The sequence below is a fragment of the Phascolarctos cinereus genome, unplaced genomic scaffold (genome assembly GCF_003287225.1).
Source record: "Phascolarctos cinereus isolate Bilbo 61053 unplaced genomic scaffold, phaCin_HiC Scaffold_7;HRSCAF=346, whole genome shotgun sequence".
Lineage (NCBI taxonomy): Eukaryota > Metazoa > Chordata > Mammalia > Diprotodontia > Phascolarctidae > Phascolarctos > Phascolarctos cinereus.
The window spans coordinates 117431854-117445702 of record NW_027556180.1 but is presented as its reverse complement, the minus strand read 5'-3'; the positions used below and the strand labels follow the sequence as shown (position 1 = coordinate 117445702).

At 35.1% G+C, this 13849-nt stretch overlaps 1 protein-coding gene across 2 annotated transcripts in view; it reads right to left on the bottom strand.

Moving 5' to 3' along the window:
* The window catches only part of PIBF1 (progesterone immunomodulatory binding factor 1), a 302692-nt gene that overhangs the window by 132586 nt on the left and 156257 nt on the right, over window positions 1-13849 (bottom strand). For both annotated transcript variants that reach the window (XM_020992445.2, XM_020992441.2), the window contains exon 12: window positions 5591-5741. In XM_020992445.2, coding sequence (XP_020848104.1) covers window positions 5591-5741 — 151 coding nt within the window. The remainder of the gene's footprint in view (window positions 1-5590; window positions 5742-13849) is intronic.

The following is a 13849-nucleotide window of genomic DNA, read 5'->3' as shown; positions in this document are numbered from 1 at the left end:
TAAAAAAGTCGAGCAAATACCTTAGCCAACAAACAGTTTATGATTTCTGTGCCTTAGAAAAAGTTTATCGACAGACTCAATTAAGCTAGATCATCCTGAAAGCATTTATGGAAAAAATTAGAAGGACAAAAAATAGATGCAAAATGAAAATGATTTGTCAAGACTTCTAGACTCCAGCAAGGCCAGAAGATCCACCACGACAGGTCTCTATCATGGTCTGCCATGTGCTACAGGAACAAAAAGAAATGACGCTAAAGAAAACAAATATGGGAAGAGAAGCTGGACTAGGCCAAGGATACTAAGCAGAAGTATATGCTGTATATGTCAATGCTGGGGCATTGAGGGATTAATTCCCAAGACATCTGAAAGAGGGGGAAGACACTAACCACTTGGAAAAATATCAGATGTTATTATTACTCCCAAAAAATTATCAAGAAAACACTAGCAACAAGTGACTTTTTTTTTTGATGAGGCAATTGGGGTTAAGTGACTTGCCCAGAGTCACACAGCTAGTAAGTGTTATGTGTCTGTGGCTGCATTTGAACTCAAGTCCTCCTGACTCTAGGGCAGGTGCTCTATCCAACAAGTAATTTATATCTCTACTTTTCAATTGCTATAAAATTTATTTAAAATAATCTACATATATAATGAGGGTACCCTGATCAAGGCTTGTAAAGGGAACAGGCCGGCTTTTCCAAATGATATTTTATAGCAGACCACATCTTCATAGTCATAGAAATGACTGAAAGGTACAGTGAATACAAGATCCCACTCTGCTTATTGTAAGTTGATTTCAAAGAAGCATTTTTATGTGATAGAGCAAGTCAGAATCATACAAGAATCTCTGCAAGCTGTAAGTATAGATAATTGTTCAGTGAACCTCTCATATAAAGTGAGGCAAAGTACAGGAGGACATATGCTTAAAGGATGGCCAACAAAGAGCTCAAATTGAGATGCCAGGAAGACAGATTCCTTACAAATGTTAAGATCTTCTGAATGTACCTGTTTACAGAGGTTGCAGTGATGATTGCATCAAGACCAAGAACAATGCAGAAAACATTAAGTGAGATTTATAATCATTCAAAAAAATTTTTGACCTAATTATTCATAAAGGAAAAGCCAATAGGATAAAGAATGAATATTGTGCAAGTTATGACAAATACTTGGATGGACACTCTATAGAGATGGTCCATCAGTCAGTATCATAAATAGACACTTTGGATGGAAAATGGGCTGGGCCCAGACTATTGATTAGTAGGGGGACAGAAAGCTGAAATGAATTTGGAAAACTGTCCAGTACTAATGACACAAAGCACTTTTCTAAAATAAAGGCTGATTCTTAACACAATTATTTTTCTTGTAAAGTTAAAACAACCTTGTTATTTATTAATGAGATTAGAAAACTAAAAGAAATTGTAGCTAAATGGAAGCTGTAAGTCACAACAGAAGTAATGGAGAGATGCATGGTGAGTCTGATTAGGCTACAGCATATTATCAATGTTCTGTATAGGAGAAATAGTCTAAAAATATTAGGAAAGAAATATACAGTTAGTCAGTCAGTAAGCACTTATTAAGCACCTACTCTATGCTAGGCACTGTGCTTAGCACTGGGGATACAAAGTAAAAGACAGTTCCACCCTTAAGGAGCTCACATTCTAAATGGGGGAGACATGTTAACAGCTATGTACAAAGAAGATATGTACAGTATATAATAGAAGTAGTCTCATAGAGAAGCATTAATATTAAGGTGGGATTTGAGCTGGGACTTGAAGGAAGCCAGGAGATAGTGACCAAGGAGAGAATTCCATGTATGGGGGACAGCCAATGAAACTTCCTATAGTCAGGAGATAAAGTACCTTAATCGAGGATCAGCAAGGATGCCAGTGTCCCTGGATCACAGAGTACTTGGAAGTAAGTTAGTAAAGTGTAAGAAGACTGAAAATATAGAAGCTTATGAATTTTAAAAAAGTTTTTGCACTTCTAGGGTTGTATCCCAAAGAAATCATAAAAATGGGAAAAGGACCCATGTGTACAAAAATATTTACAGCAGCTCTTTTTGTGGTGGCAAAGAATTGGAAATTGAGGGGATGCCCATCAACTGGGGAATGGCTGAACAAGTTGTGGTATATGAATGTAATGGAATATTATTGTGTTATAAGAAATGATGAGCAGGCAGATTTCAAAAAAAACAATTTTTTACTGAATGGGTCTTAATATTATTAACAATTTCAGCTCTTTCTATATTTTGGATGTTAGACTTTTATGAGATTTTAATATAAAACTTTCCCAAATCTGCAGCTTTTTAAATTTTTACATTAGTCATGCTGTAAAGAAGAATTAGAACCAATAGAAGGAACCACAAGAAAGAAGAAAACAAAACACAGGAAAAAAAATCAAATAGTATGCTTTGATCTGCATTCAAACTCCACATTCTTTCTCTGGATATGGATAGCATTTTCCATCATGAGACTTTTGGAGCTATCTTAGATCCTTGAATTGCTGAGAAGACCTAAGTCTGTCAAAGTTAGTCATCATACAACCTGGCCATTACTGTGTACAATGTTCTTCTGCTTCTGCTCATTTTACTTAGCATACAAGTCTTTCCAGGTTTTTCTGAAGTCCACTTACTCATCATTTCTTATAGCACAATAGCATTCCATTGCATTCATATACCACAACTTGTCCAGCCATTCCCCAATTGTTAGGCATCCCCTCAATTTCTAATTCTTTGCCACCACAGAAAGAGCTGCTATAAATGTTTATTTTTGTACATGCAGGTACATTCTTATGATCTCTTTGGGATACAGCCCTAGAAGTGGTATTGCTGAGTAAAAAGGTATGCACAATTTTATAGCCCTTTGGGCATAGTTCCAAATTGCTCTCCAAAATGATTGGATTAGTTCACAACTCTACCAACAATGTATTAATGTTCCAATTTTCCCACATCTTCTCCAACGTTTATCATTTTCCTGTTTTGTCATGTTAGCCAACCTGATAGGTGTGATGTGGTACCTCAAAGTTGTTTTGATTTGCATTTCTCTAATCAATAGTGATTTAGAGCATTTTTCCATATGACTATAGATAGCTTTAATTTCTTCGTCTGAAAACTGCCTATTCATATTTGACCATTTATCAACTGGGGATAATCTGTAGCTTTTTGACTAGCTTTAGTTATGTTGATGCCGTATCTTTTTATATAACAAAATAGCCTATTTTATATTCTATGTATAGTTATGAATTCTTTGCTGATATGATTTTTTACAGCATGAGTTTTATATTAACACCATTTATTTGCCTGAAATTTATTTTGACAACAGTATAGATATGAGTCTAATCATAATTTCCATCAAAGTGCTTTTTGGTTTTCCTAGCAGTTCTTGTCAAATACAATGCCTTTCCTAGTGGTATATATTCTTGTATTTATCAATCACTAGATGCTTGGATGTATTTGCTTTTAGGTCTTACATGATTCCATAGATTTGACCTTCTATTTTCTATTTGTTACCAGATAGCATTGATAACATTCCCTCTTATGTTAGTACTATTCATTTTTAAGTTTAACTGCAAGTTAAAGAATATCAAAGAAAATAATGAACAAAGTAAGAAGGAAGAGACAAATTAAATATTGCTTCTGTAAATAATAAATGTCATCAATCAATATATTACCTTTTTTAAAGAAAAATACTGTTATATAAATAGGGTAAATAGTTCTAATACTTGAGACAATGAATGACTCTCACCTCAAAAGTACTCTATGTTGCTACAATAGGTATTGTATTTTTAGAATGATTAAGGTCCCAATGTTTATTATACTATCCTTGAGAGGCTATGAGAAGTTAAGCTATGCCGAAAAATTAGGTGAGTAAAGTTACTAAATTGTTTATATCCTTTATACTATCCTTGAGATATAACATTAGGATTTTTAATACAGTAAATTAGTTATGTTTGTTCAAGTATTATTCCTAACACTTAACTAAATACATGCTATTCTTTATATACAATAGGAGCTATCTGTGGAAATCTTTCTATTCAGAGATAAGCTGAGGCATAAATTCTAAATACATGTGGATGAAATGATAACAAAGGGTTTGAGGTTCAAAAGGGCAGGAACTGTTTTTCATTTTAATCTTTGTTTTCCCCAGTACTTATCACTGTGCCTTACACAAAGCAGGTGCTTCAGAAGTGTTTAATGAATTGAATCAGGAACTGATTCAAAGAGATGAAACTTCTTCACAAGAAATAAGACCTATTTAGCCAGAAAGGAACTTTTTGGCTGGCACTAAAAAGCAGGAACAGTAATGAATATGGAAGAGAATAAATTACCCTCATACAAGTCACACTTAAAGGAAATTCAATGGCACATACTTTATCTTCTTTATCGGACAACTGACAAGTATAGAAAACACCAGAAAAGCAAAGCCAAAATATACATATTTTTCTATAGGAACACTTCAGTATTAAATAGAAGGGTATCAGATAGGTAGTTCTACTCTTCAATAGTCTTATCGGAAAGAAGAGTGGTAAAATATGTAGGATATTCTAGGCTGAACTGATTAACTAGATAGCATTCCCCAGACTTCTGAAGTAACTCGAGACTGAAACTGTATTTTTCGTCAAAATGTACGACCTGTCATTGTGAAGAATGACTGAAGGATTCCACAAGAGATTCCACAAGTCTTATTTACACGCCCAGCAGTAAGATGATGCAAAACATAATACTGCATAGGATCACCAGTCCCCTAAATAGTTATCAAAATCATTAAAGCTATGTAAGGGACTATGGTATGAGGACAGATTAAAATAATTACAACTCTGAAAATGAGTCATATGAGTTATAATGAGATTGAAAAAATGAATGCTGGGGTATATATATATATATAATATATGTATATATACTTATGTAACTGAAATTTATAATATGATGAAACAACTGAAATGTTCACTAATCTTATATCAGAATTCTTTAAAAAAAAGGATTCCACCTATGATGCTAAAGCGAAGAAGTTTTAGCATATTAAAGAATATTTCTTTGGCATAGCAGAGAATACATTTATGCAACTCATTACTTCAAATAGGTGAACACAAATAGATTCAAGAAAGTTTTAGGAACACTCAAGAATGAAAAATCTATAACAGGTTAAAGAAAGCTAGTGATGTTACTTCTCATCCAAGATCAGAATGAAGAGTAAACCATTAAAGAACTAGCTCTGCTGATTTTTTCAACTATTTAGAGATAAATAATTGTGAGATGGAAAATAGAATTTTCTGGAGTTTAAACGTACACACATTTATAAAAGGAATATTAAAAAGTGTCTTTTGTTGTATAGCTACCTATAATGCCTATAGTCCTAGCCCTGGTTGTGAAAATTTTATAAAAAAAAACCCTCAGTGACTCATAATAATTTGTTATACATAACTTTTACAAAGAGAAAAATTTTTTGATTCCTCAAATTCTTAAAAAAAAAAGCCAAATAAATTAGTGGAAAATTACAGATCCTTTAGAAATATGGTCAATGACTATTTTACTGAACTATATCTAACTGCTTTTGGAAATGCTACACTCTTATCTGAATTGCCAGGGAGAACTTACTTTCTGCAGTCTGTATTATTATTTCATCAAGTTCTTTTTCTAGTTTTTCATAATTCTCTAGTCTTCCCTGATGATCAGCATTTTGCGCCTGAAGTTCAGAAATGCGTTTCTCAGAAGAGGCTTGAAGACCATAAAATTCTTTAGTTAAAACCTAGTGGTTAAGACAAGTAGAAATAAAACAAAGATATAATAAAACAATTGGTTGATAATGAAAAAAATTATGATGTAAGATAGATTTTTTCCTATTTGTAGAGTTTAGGAGAAATAAGTCCAACCGTTATAACTTACCATTAGTGAAACACAAAGAATGTTTTACATTTTAACATTCTGAGGTAATTAATTCAAGACTCCTTACAAAGCTGAATAAAAATGAATTTAATATTTGGAAATGATTTGGTGGTTAGGAATAGTATTTTTTAAATTTAAATTCTAAAAGCACAGGAATATTTCACTTATCTATGGATTGATTATCTAATACTTTCAACTATGCAGAACACAGTCAAGAACCAAGATTCAAAAAGTAAGCCTTAAAAAGACTTTTGAATAGCTAAAGCAAGTTTTGAAATGTCCATGCATTAAAATTCATGTAATTTTTACCTACTGAAGGATTCCTTAAACCCTCACTCTGATCTTATTTATGCTTTAGACACAATTCTCATAAGACTGATTACTATTTTCCTGGCTCACAACAGTTAGAAACAGCAAATTAAAAGGGCTGCTTGAGGCAGGAACACTGACAACCCAAAGAACTAACTACCGCCAACAAGGAAAAGACACAAAATGCTAAAAAGCAAGCATCAGAACAACAACAACAACAAAAAAGCAAGCATTGAAATCTGGGTACCTCTTGGAAGGAACCAATAGTTCTCAACACTTTAATAGAAAGCTCCCCAAAGCATCATTGTATTTTTAGAAAAATAGAATATTTAAGTATCCTAAGGTCCAAGGCTGTTCAAAAATTTAGACCCACACGTACTGGGTCTGCTTTCTGTTACTGAACCCAAAAGATTTATTTCCTCTTTGGCTTACTGTGTCCCAGTGCAGAGCTTACTTGTGGAAATCACCAAATATTCTTGTACCTAGATTTCCTCAAGGGTGGGTAAGAACTAACATTTATATAGTACTTTAAGCTTTGAAAAATGCTTTACAAAAAATATCTCATTTTACCCTCACAATTCTGGAGGTAGGTGCTATTATTCCCACCTTACAGAGGAAGAAACTGAGATAGAGATTAAGTGATTTGCCCCAGATCGCAAGCTACTAAACATCTGATGCTTGATTTGAATTCAGATCTTCCTGACTCCAGGACTTGTGCTCTACCCACTTGTACTACCTAGCTGCCTAACAGGGTTCCTGTCTCTTATACTAGCACTCGAAGTAATGTATGCTTAATGGTTGTATAGGATAGCCTTTATTTCACAAACACAGAAATTGTAGAAGACACAACAGATTCAAAGGAATTCAACACCAAACAGATAACGTATACAAAGCACTGAATGAACTCACACGAACATAATGGGAAACAAAAAAAATGTATACGGCACTCAAAGGACTCACAAAAGCCCATAACAGATACAGAAAACACATAAACCACTCACAATATTTCCCTTTGAAAGGAACTGAAACTTGGGGTAATATTCTGACGTTACAGTGAGAAATATGTATTTCTTCCTAGATTCATAATGGCCCTTATGGTTTGGATTTCCTACCCCTAGGAGGCAAATCTGGGGCAGTAAGAAGGGCAATGGTCTTCCTATCAGACTTCCATTGTCATATGAAGTATTAAGGATCAGATCTCATCTACTCCTGTGTCTTCTTGCCTCTGCCCTCCAGCTACAGGGACCATGTAAACAATCTTCTGAGGCACATAGCTCAGGAAAGTCTCTGGAACAGTGGTATAAAACTTAAATGTAAAAGGGCAACTAAATCATACTGATTTAGAAAACCACATCTATGTTCTATTGCAATTCATTTTGTTAAATATTTCCCTATTACATTTTGATCTGGTTCCAGTTGCACTCGGGAAGGATTGTGGGCCTTGGGCATGTTTAACAGTTCTTGCTCTTGAAGACCTGATTCCCAAATTCTCAAACTTAGGGCTACTCTTAAGACAAGGCCAGTGTTGCCCAATACATTCTCCTTTTTCTAAGGAAAAGAGACTACATTCTGGCATCATGCTGCCGAGCACATCATTCTTTCCTAGCTGGCTAGAAGTCTATATTCTGGTGTACCATACTACTGAGGAAACAAAAATCCCCCTTTCTCTACACAGAATATTGAGGTTCAGAAACATTTTCCATGAATACCCTTTTTGGGCCACATATGAAAGAACACTCCTGCTTCTTCCATGTGCTTCTGCAGGAACCATATCATAACTGCCTGTTGCAGTCTTTTTCAACTGAGAAAGCTCACCACGAGGAACTCTTCTCTGGTGCCAAGTAAGCTATGGGAGAACACATATAACTTCATGTGCTTTTTCTCCAAAGCAGCCATTATCAGTTCCTATGCAGAGACTGCACAGAACTAAAGTCTTCTCTGGTTTTTGAGCAGGAAAAAGGTGGAAAAGGCAAAAAGTTTGAGTATAGCCTTTTATAGGCAATCATAGAGGACTGCTGCCAGACAAACAATGCACCTTCCTGAATTTTAGTCACTGAAAATCTTCACCAGGCTCCCAGGCATTACAAAGCAGTCAAAAGTTGCCCCTGTCCTCTTAACAGGGAACCAATGGGCATGTCCACACTCTAGGCAGGGGTGGGGAACCTGTGGCCTCGAGGCCACATGTGCCCTCTAGGTCCTCAAGTGTGGCCCTTTGACTGAATCCAAACCTCACAGAACAAATAATTTTATTAATATGTTTATTAATAAGTTATTAATTAATAAAGTATTAATCCCCTCAATAAAAGCATTGTTCTATGAAGTTTGGAGTCAGTCAAAGGGCGCACTTGAGGACCTAGAGGGCACATGTGGCCTCGAGGCTGCAGGTTCCCCACCCCTACTCTAGAGAGTGAAAGGTATGTTCATCAGATTGATAAAGTGGGAATTCAAACTACCCTGTTTATATTTGCTATCATAATAATTACTGAGTAACCATGGAGAAGTTAAGTTCTGCTCAGAATACTTCTATTTCAATAAAGAGGGGAAAAAATAATGGATTCTAGAATGATTTTCATTCCAAAAGGTCTGCCTTTCCAAAAATAAAAATAGCTGGTACTTAAAGGAGTAAACTTCAATTGTCTAGAAAATCTACTTACATGGATTACTTTGTTTTTCAGCTAGAGAAGGTATTACTAGACTGATTTCAAAATAAAGATTACATAAAATTATTTTAGATTGAATACAATTAAGATGAATTCTTTATAATGAAGCTATATTTGTCATCAGAGATGTTCCAAAGTAACAATGGCTACTGATTTAGTTATATTGAGTTCTCTATACCCTATACAAAAAAGGGTTTAGATGCAATCCAAGTATCCTCTCATGAAAAGTACCTGATTTTATGATTTCTACAACAGACTTTGAGGGAGGAAATTAGTGCTGAATTTTCTCTAAATTTTAAATCTTGTCATCAAGTAGCAATTATTTTTTCATTACCTGATCTTGCATGCCTCAACTACCACACTAGAAAGTGTGTGTGTGTGTGTGTGTGTGTGTGTGTGTGTGTGTGTGTGTGTGTGTGTGTACAGAGCAGCTAAGATAAAGTGCTAGGCTTGGAGTCTGGAAGACTCATCTTTGTGAGTTAAAATCTGGCCTCAAGACAGTTACTAGCTATGTGACCCTTGACAAATCACTTATCCCTGTTTGTGTCAGTCTCCTCATCTGTAGAACGATCTGGAAAAGGAAATGGCAAACCACTCTAGTATCTTTGCCAAGAAAACTCCAACTGGGGTCATGAAGAGCTGGACATGATTAAAATGACTGAACAAAAACAAAAAGAATGCCTATAGTCCATATTATAATATGCACTTGAATGAACAACCAAGAGTTCACTTATAGGTTTATAGAAACAGGCATGATTCACATAAATACAGACATATCTTGAATAGCCTCTATAAATATAAAAAAAGTCGGGCCTTCGGGAAATGGCAATGTTTAGGCCTGGAAATGGCTACTCTACTATCAGTCTCGGTGAGACAGGGAAACTTATTCTCAAAATAAATAATACAGTAAACAACAAACAAACAAGTAAATAAATCTGATCAACAATTTTGGGTCCAGTTTATTGTCTCTGCAGCATATTCATCCTACTTTATGTTGTAATCTGGGCATCTGGCATTGGTTTAAAAAGATTTTAAAAATAATCAGTAGAAAATAGTAATTGTCTGAATTCTTAACAAAATTCTATTATAAAGAATTCCACAGAAATTCAAATTGTTTTGTTTAGTGGAATTTTGTTATACTGTATGAATATTGTTAGAAGTCACATTCCCTTTTATTATGCTATAACAAATGACAAGCAGGATAGTTTCAAAAAAACCTAGAAATACATGAATTGATGCAGAGTGAAGTGAGCAGAACCAAGAGAACGTGATACAGATTAACAACAACACTGTGAGGATGATCAACTATGAAAGACTTAGCTGCTCTGATCAAGACAATGATCCAAGACAATTATAAAATATTCATGATGAAAAATGCTATCTGCCTCCAGAGAGAATTGATAAACTGTTGAGTGCAGACTGAAATATACTTTTTTACTTTATCCTTCCCATTTTTTTTTTAGTCTGTGTTTTCTGTTGCAATATGGCTACTATGGAAATATGTTTTGCCTGACTTCACGTGTATAACTGATATAATACTGTTTGCCTTCTCAAGGGGTAGGGGAGGGAGAGGAGGGAGAGAATTTGAAACTAATAATTTTTAAAAAAGATTATTTATTATTAAATTATTAAATTTATTATTAAATTATTAAAAATATTAAATGCTTTTAAAAAACATATAACTGGGAAATATTTAATGAAATAAAATATACTTTAAAAAGAAATCATAATGTGGGAAAATTGGAACACTAACACATTGTTGGTGGAGTTGTGAAATGATCCAACCGTTTTGGAGATTAATCTGTAACTATGGCCAACGGGCTATAAAAATGTGCATATCCTTTGACACAGCAATAGCATTTCTAGGGCTGTATTCCAAAGAGATCATAAAAATGGAGAAAGGACCCACATGTACAAAAATATTTATAGCAGCTCTTTCTGTGGTGGTCAAGAGCTGAAAATTGAGGGGATGCCCATCAACTGGGGAATGGCTGAACAAGTTCTGGCATATGAATGTAAGGGAATACTATTGTGCTATAAGAAATGATGAGCAAGTGACTTCAGAAAAACCTGGAAAGACTTGCATGGACTGATGTTGAGTGAAATGAGCAGAACCAGGAGAACACTGTACACAGTAATAGCCATGCTGTACAATGACTACCGCTGACAGACTTAGCCCTTCTCAGTAATGCAAGGACCTAAGATATCTCCAAAGGTCTCATGATGTAAAATGCTATTAACATCCAAAGAGAGAGTTTGAATGCAGATTGAAGCATACTATCTGCTATTTTTTTCTTCTGTTTTATTTCCTCTTCCTGGCGGTTCTTCCTATTGGTTCTAATTCTTCCTTATAACATGACTAAGGTGACAATATGTTTAATAGGAATGTATATGTATAGCCTCATTCAGATTGTGCACCATCTTAAGGAGGGAGTGGGGAGAGAGGGAGAGAAAAATTTAAAACTCAAAAGCTTATGGAAGTGATTGTTGATAAATCAAAATATATAAATTAATAATAATAATAAAAAAGAAATCATATTCCTGTTTCAAAAGAACTAGGAGATAAAATAACAATTTCTGTTCCATGATGAATTTAGCAAGTCAATATCAGTCTTTTGGAACAAGTAGGTGAGGTATTGGACAGACGCTGTTCCAGTATCTTTTCTAAGATCCCATGGTTCATGTGTGTGTGTATGCATATATGTGTTTACTAATATATGTATATAAGTGTATGTGTGTATGGAGGGGACTTTCATGGCTATATCTGTTTATCATCCACCTTGTTAATCCAATTGGATGGTAAAGCTGATTTCTTTTGAATGAGTCTGGATTACATTAAAGAGGCTTTCTGGTGTTGTGGGCCTCCATGTAATTAATATAATGTAATCTGTAAATAACAGCATTAGAAGAACCCCAGCACCCATACGAAATATTTATTATGTCTGGACTGCATAGGACCTCTTCACGAAACAATACATTTTCCCTGTTTTATATGTTCATTGTATCACTGAACAAAGACATCTTTGTGATCATACTGGTACAGAATCTTATATAATTTTTAATATATCTGGAAAACATCTTTGTTGGGGAAAGTTATATTTTGGTTATATTTTGTTCTACCAAATCCAGTGCTTTAAATGAGAAAGAAGAGATGTTGATCAGTACTTCTATATCACCTCTTTTAGTCAAAATACCATATGTCTTTGTATTGTAAATACTTCTGCAATCTTCCCCTTTGAAATACTTTGACTATCAACTCCTCCTGGTGGAGGATTCTAGGGAGATGGTAGAGTAGGTTAGAAAATTCTGGGCTCTACAGATTTTCCTCAAAAATGAGACAGAACATCACCTCAAAGTGAATGTAGAGAGGCAAAAATAGACAAAAGTCGGGGAAGAAAGCAGTTGTCCTCCTAAGACAACTTGAGAGGACCTCAGGAAAGACTGTCTCTAGAGACAGAGGTTTGGCACACTGAAGTGTAAACATCTCTAGGCTGATTCTGTTGAATCAACAAACTAGAAGCCATGGGGGGTACCTGGGTCAGGGAGAGTAAGTGGTCTCAGCCTTAGGAGCTTTCACCTCATGAAAATGTGGGGGTTGGACAGCCAAGCAAGGGGAGACTAAAGGATCCTTCCCTACTGCAGGATGCCAGGCAGAGCTATGCTAACTAGACATGGTCCCAGGCTGTGGCTGGGGATGACAGGGAGTGAGCACATGCCCCAGTGAGTGGGGCAGCAGAGGGGCGGGCACCCTGGTGTCTACAGGCACTTACAGGAGAGAGGGAGTCCCAGGTTTCAGTTCCAGGGGCGGGGAGAACTGAAATTTGCAGCCTCAGGAGGGACCACAGGGAACAAGAGCATTTGCAGAATAGCATGGTTACGGGCCTATACATTACGTAAGCATGTAATTACTTGCATGACTATGTAAGTTATGATTAAAAAAAAGAATCTTGATATGATATTACAAGAAATTGTTAAGGAAAGTTGCCCTGAAGTTCTAGAACAAGAGGGTAAAGCAGAAGTAGGAAAAAAAATCCACCAATCACCAGCTGAAAGAGATCCCAGGATGAAAACTTACAGGAATATCACAGCCAAGTTTCAAAGCTCCCAGGTTAAAGAAAAAATATTACAAGCAACAAGAAAATAAATAATTTAAATAAAATTATACAGGACATAGCAGCTTCCACACTAAAAGACCACAGTTCTTGGAACATATTTCAAAGAACAAAAGAGCTGGGTTGTGACCAAAAATAACTTACCCAGCACAGTTCAGTATAATCTTGAATGGGAAAAAAAGGACATTTAACAAACTGAAGGACTTTCAGGTATTTGTGACAAAAAGACCAGAACTCAATGGAAAATTTGACATATAAGATCCAGGAGAAATATAAGGTAAACATTAAATACAAATTATAAGGGACTCAATAAGGTCAAACTGTTTACTTCATTATATGTGAAAATGGTATCATTATCCCTAAGACTATCACAATTATTTAGGTAGTTTGGAAGAAGGGTTGGGACTGAGCTGAGTATGATGGGGTGATTCTAAAAAACAAAACTGGGTAAGAAAGGGTAAAAAGGAGAAATCTCATATGAATGAGGCGTCAAAGGAAGAACTGATACAGAGGAAACAGGTGGGGCTGGAGGGCTGGTAGACAGTAGTACTTTAATAGTGAGGGACTTCTCCTCACAGAATTAGATAAATCTAACCAAAATATATATATATATATATATATATATGTCAAGGAGGTGAATAGAATTTTAGATAAGCTAGATATGATATGTATTTGGAAAGAACTGAATGGGAATAAAAAGGAATATCACTTTTTCTCAGCAGTTCATGGTATCTTTACAAAGACTGACTATATATTAGGGCATAAAAATATTATAGTTGAAAGCAGAAATATTGAATGCATCCTTTTCAGATCATAACACAATAAAAATTATATTTAATAAAGGACCATGGAAACAGAGAGTAAAAAATAACTAGAAACTAAACAACTTA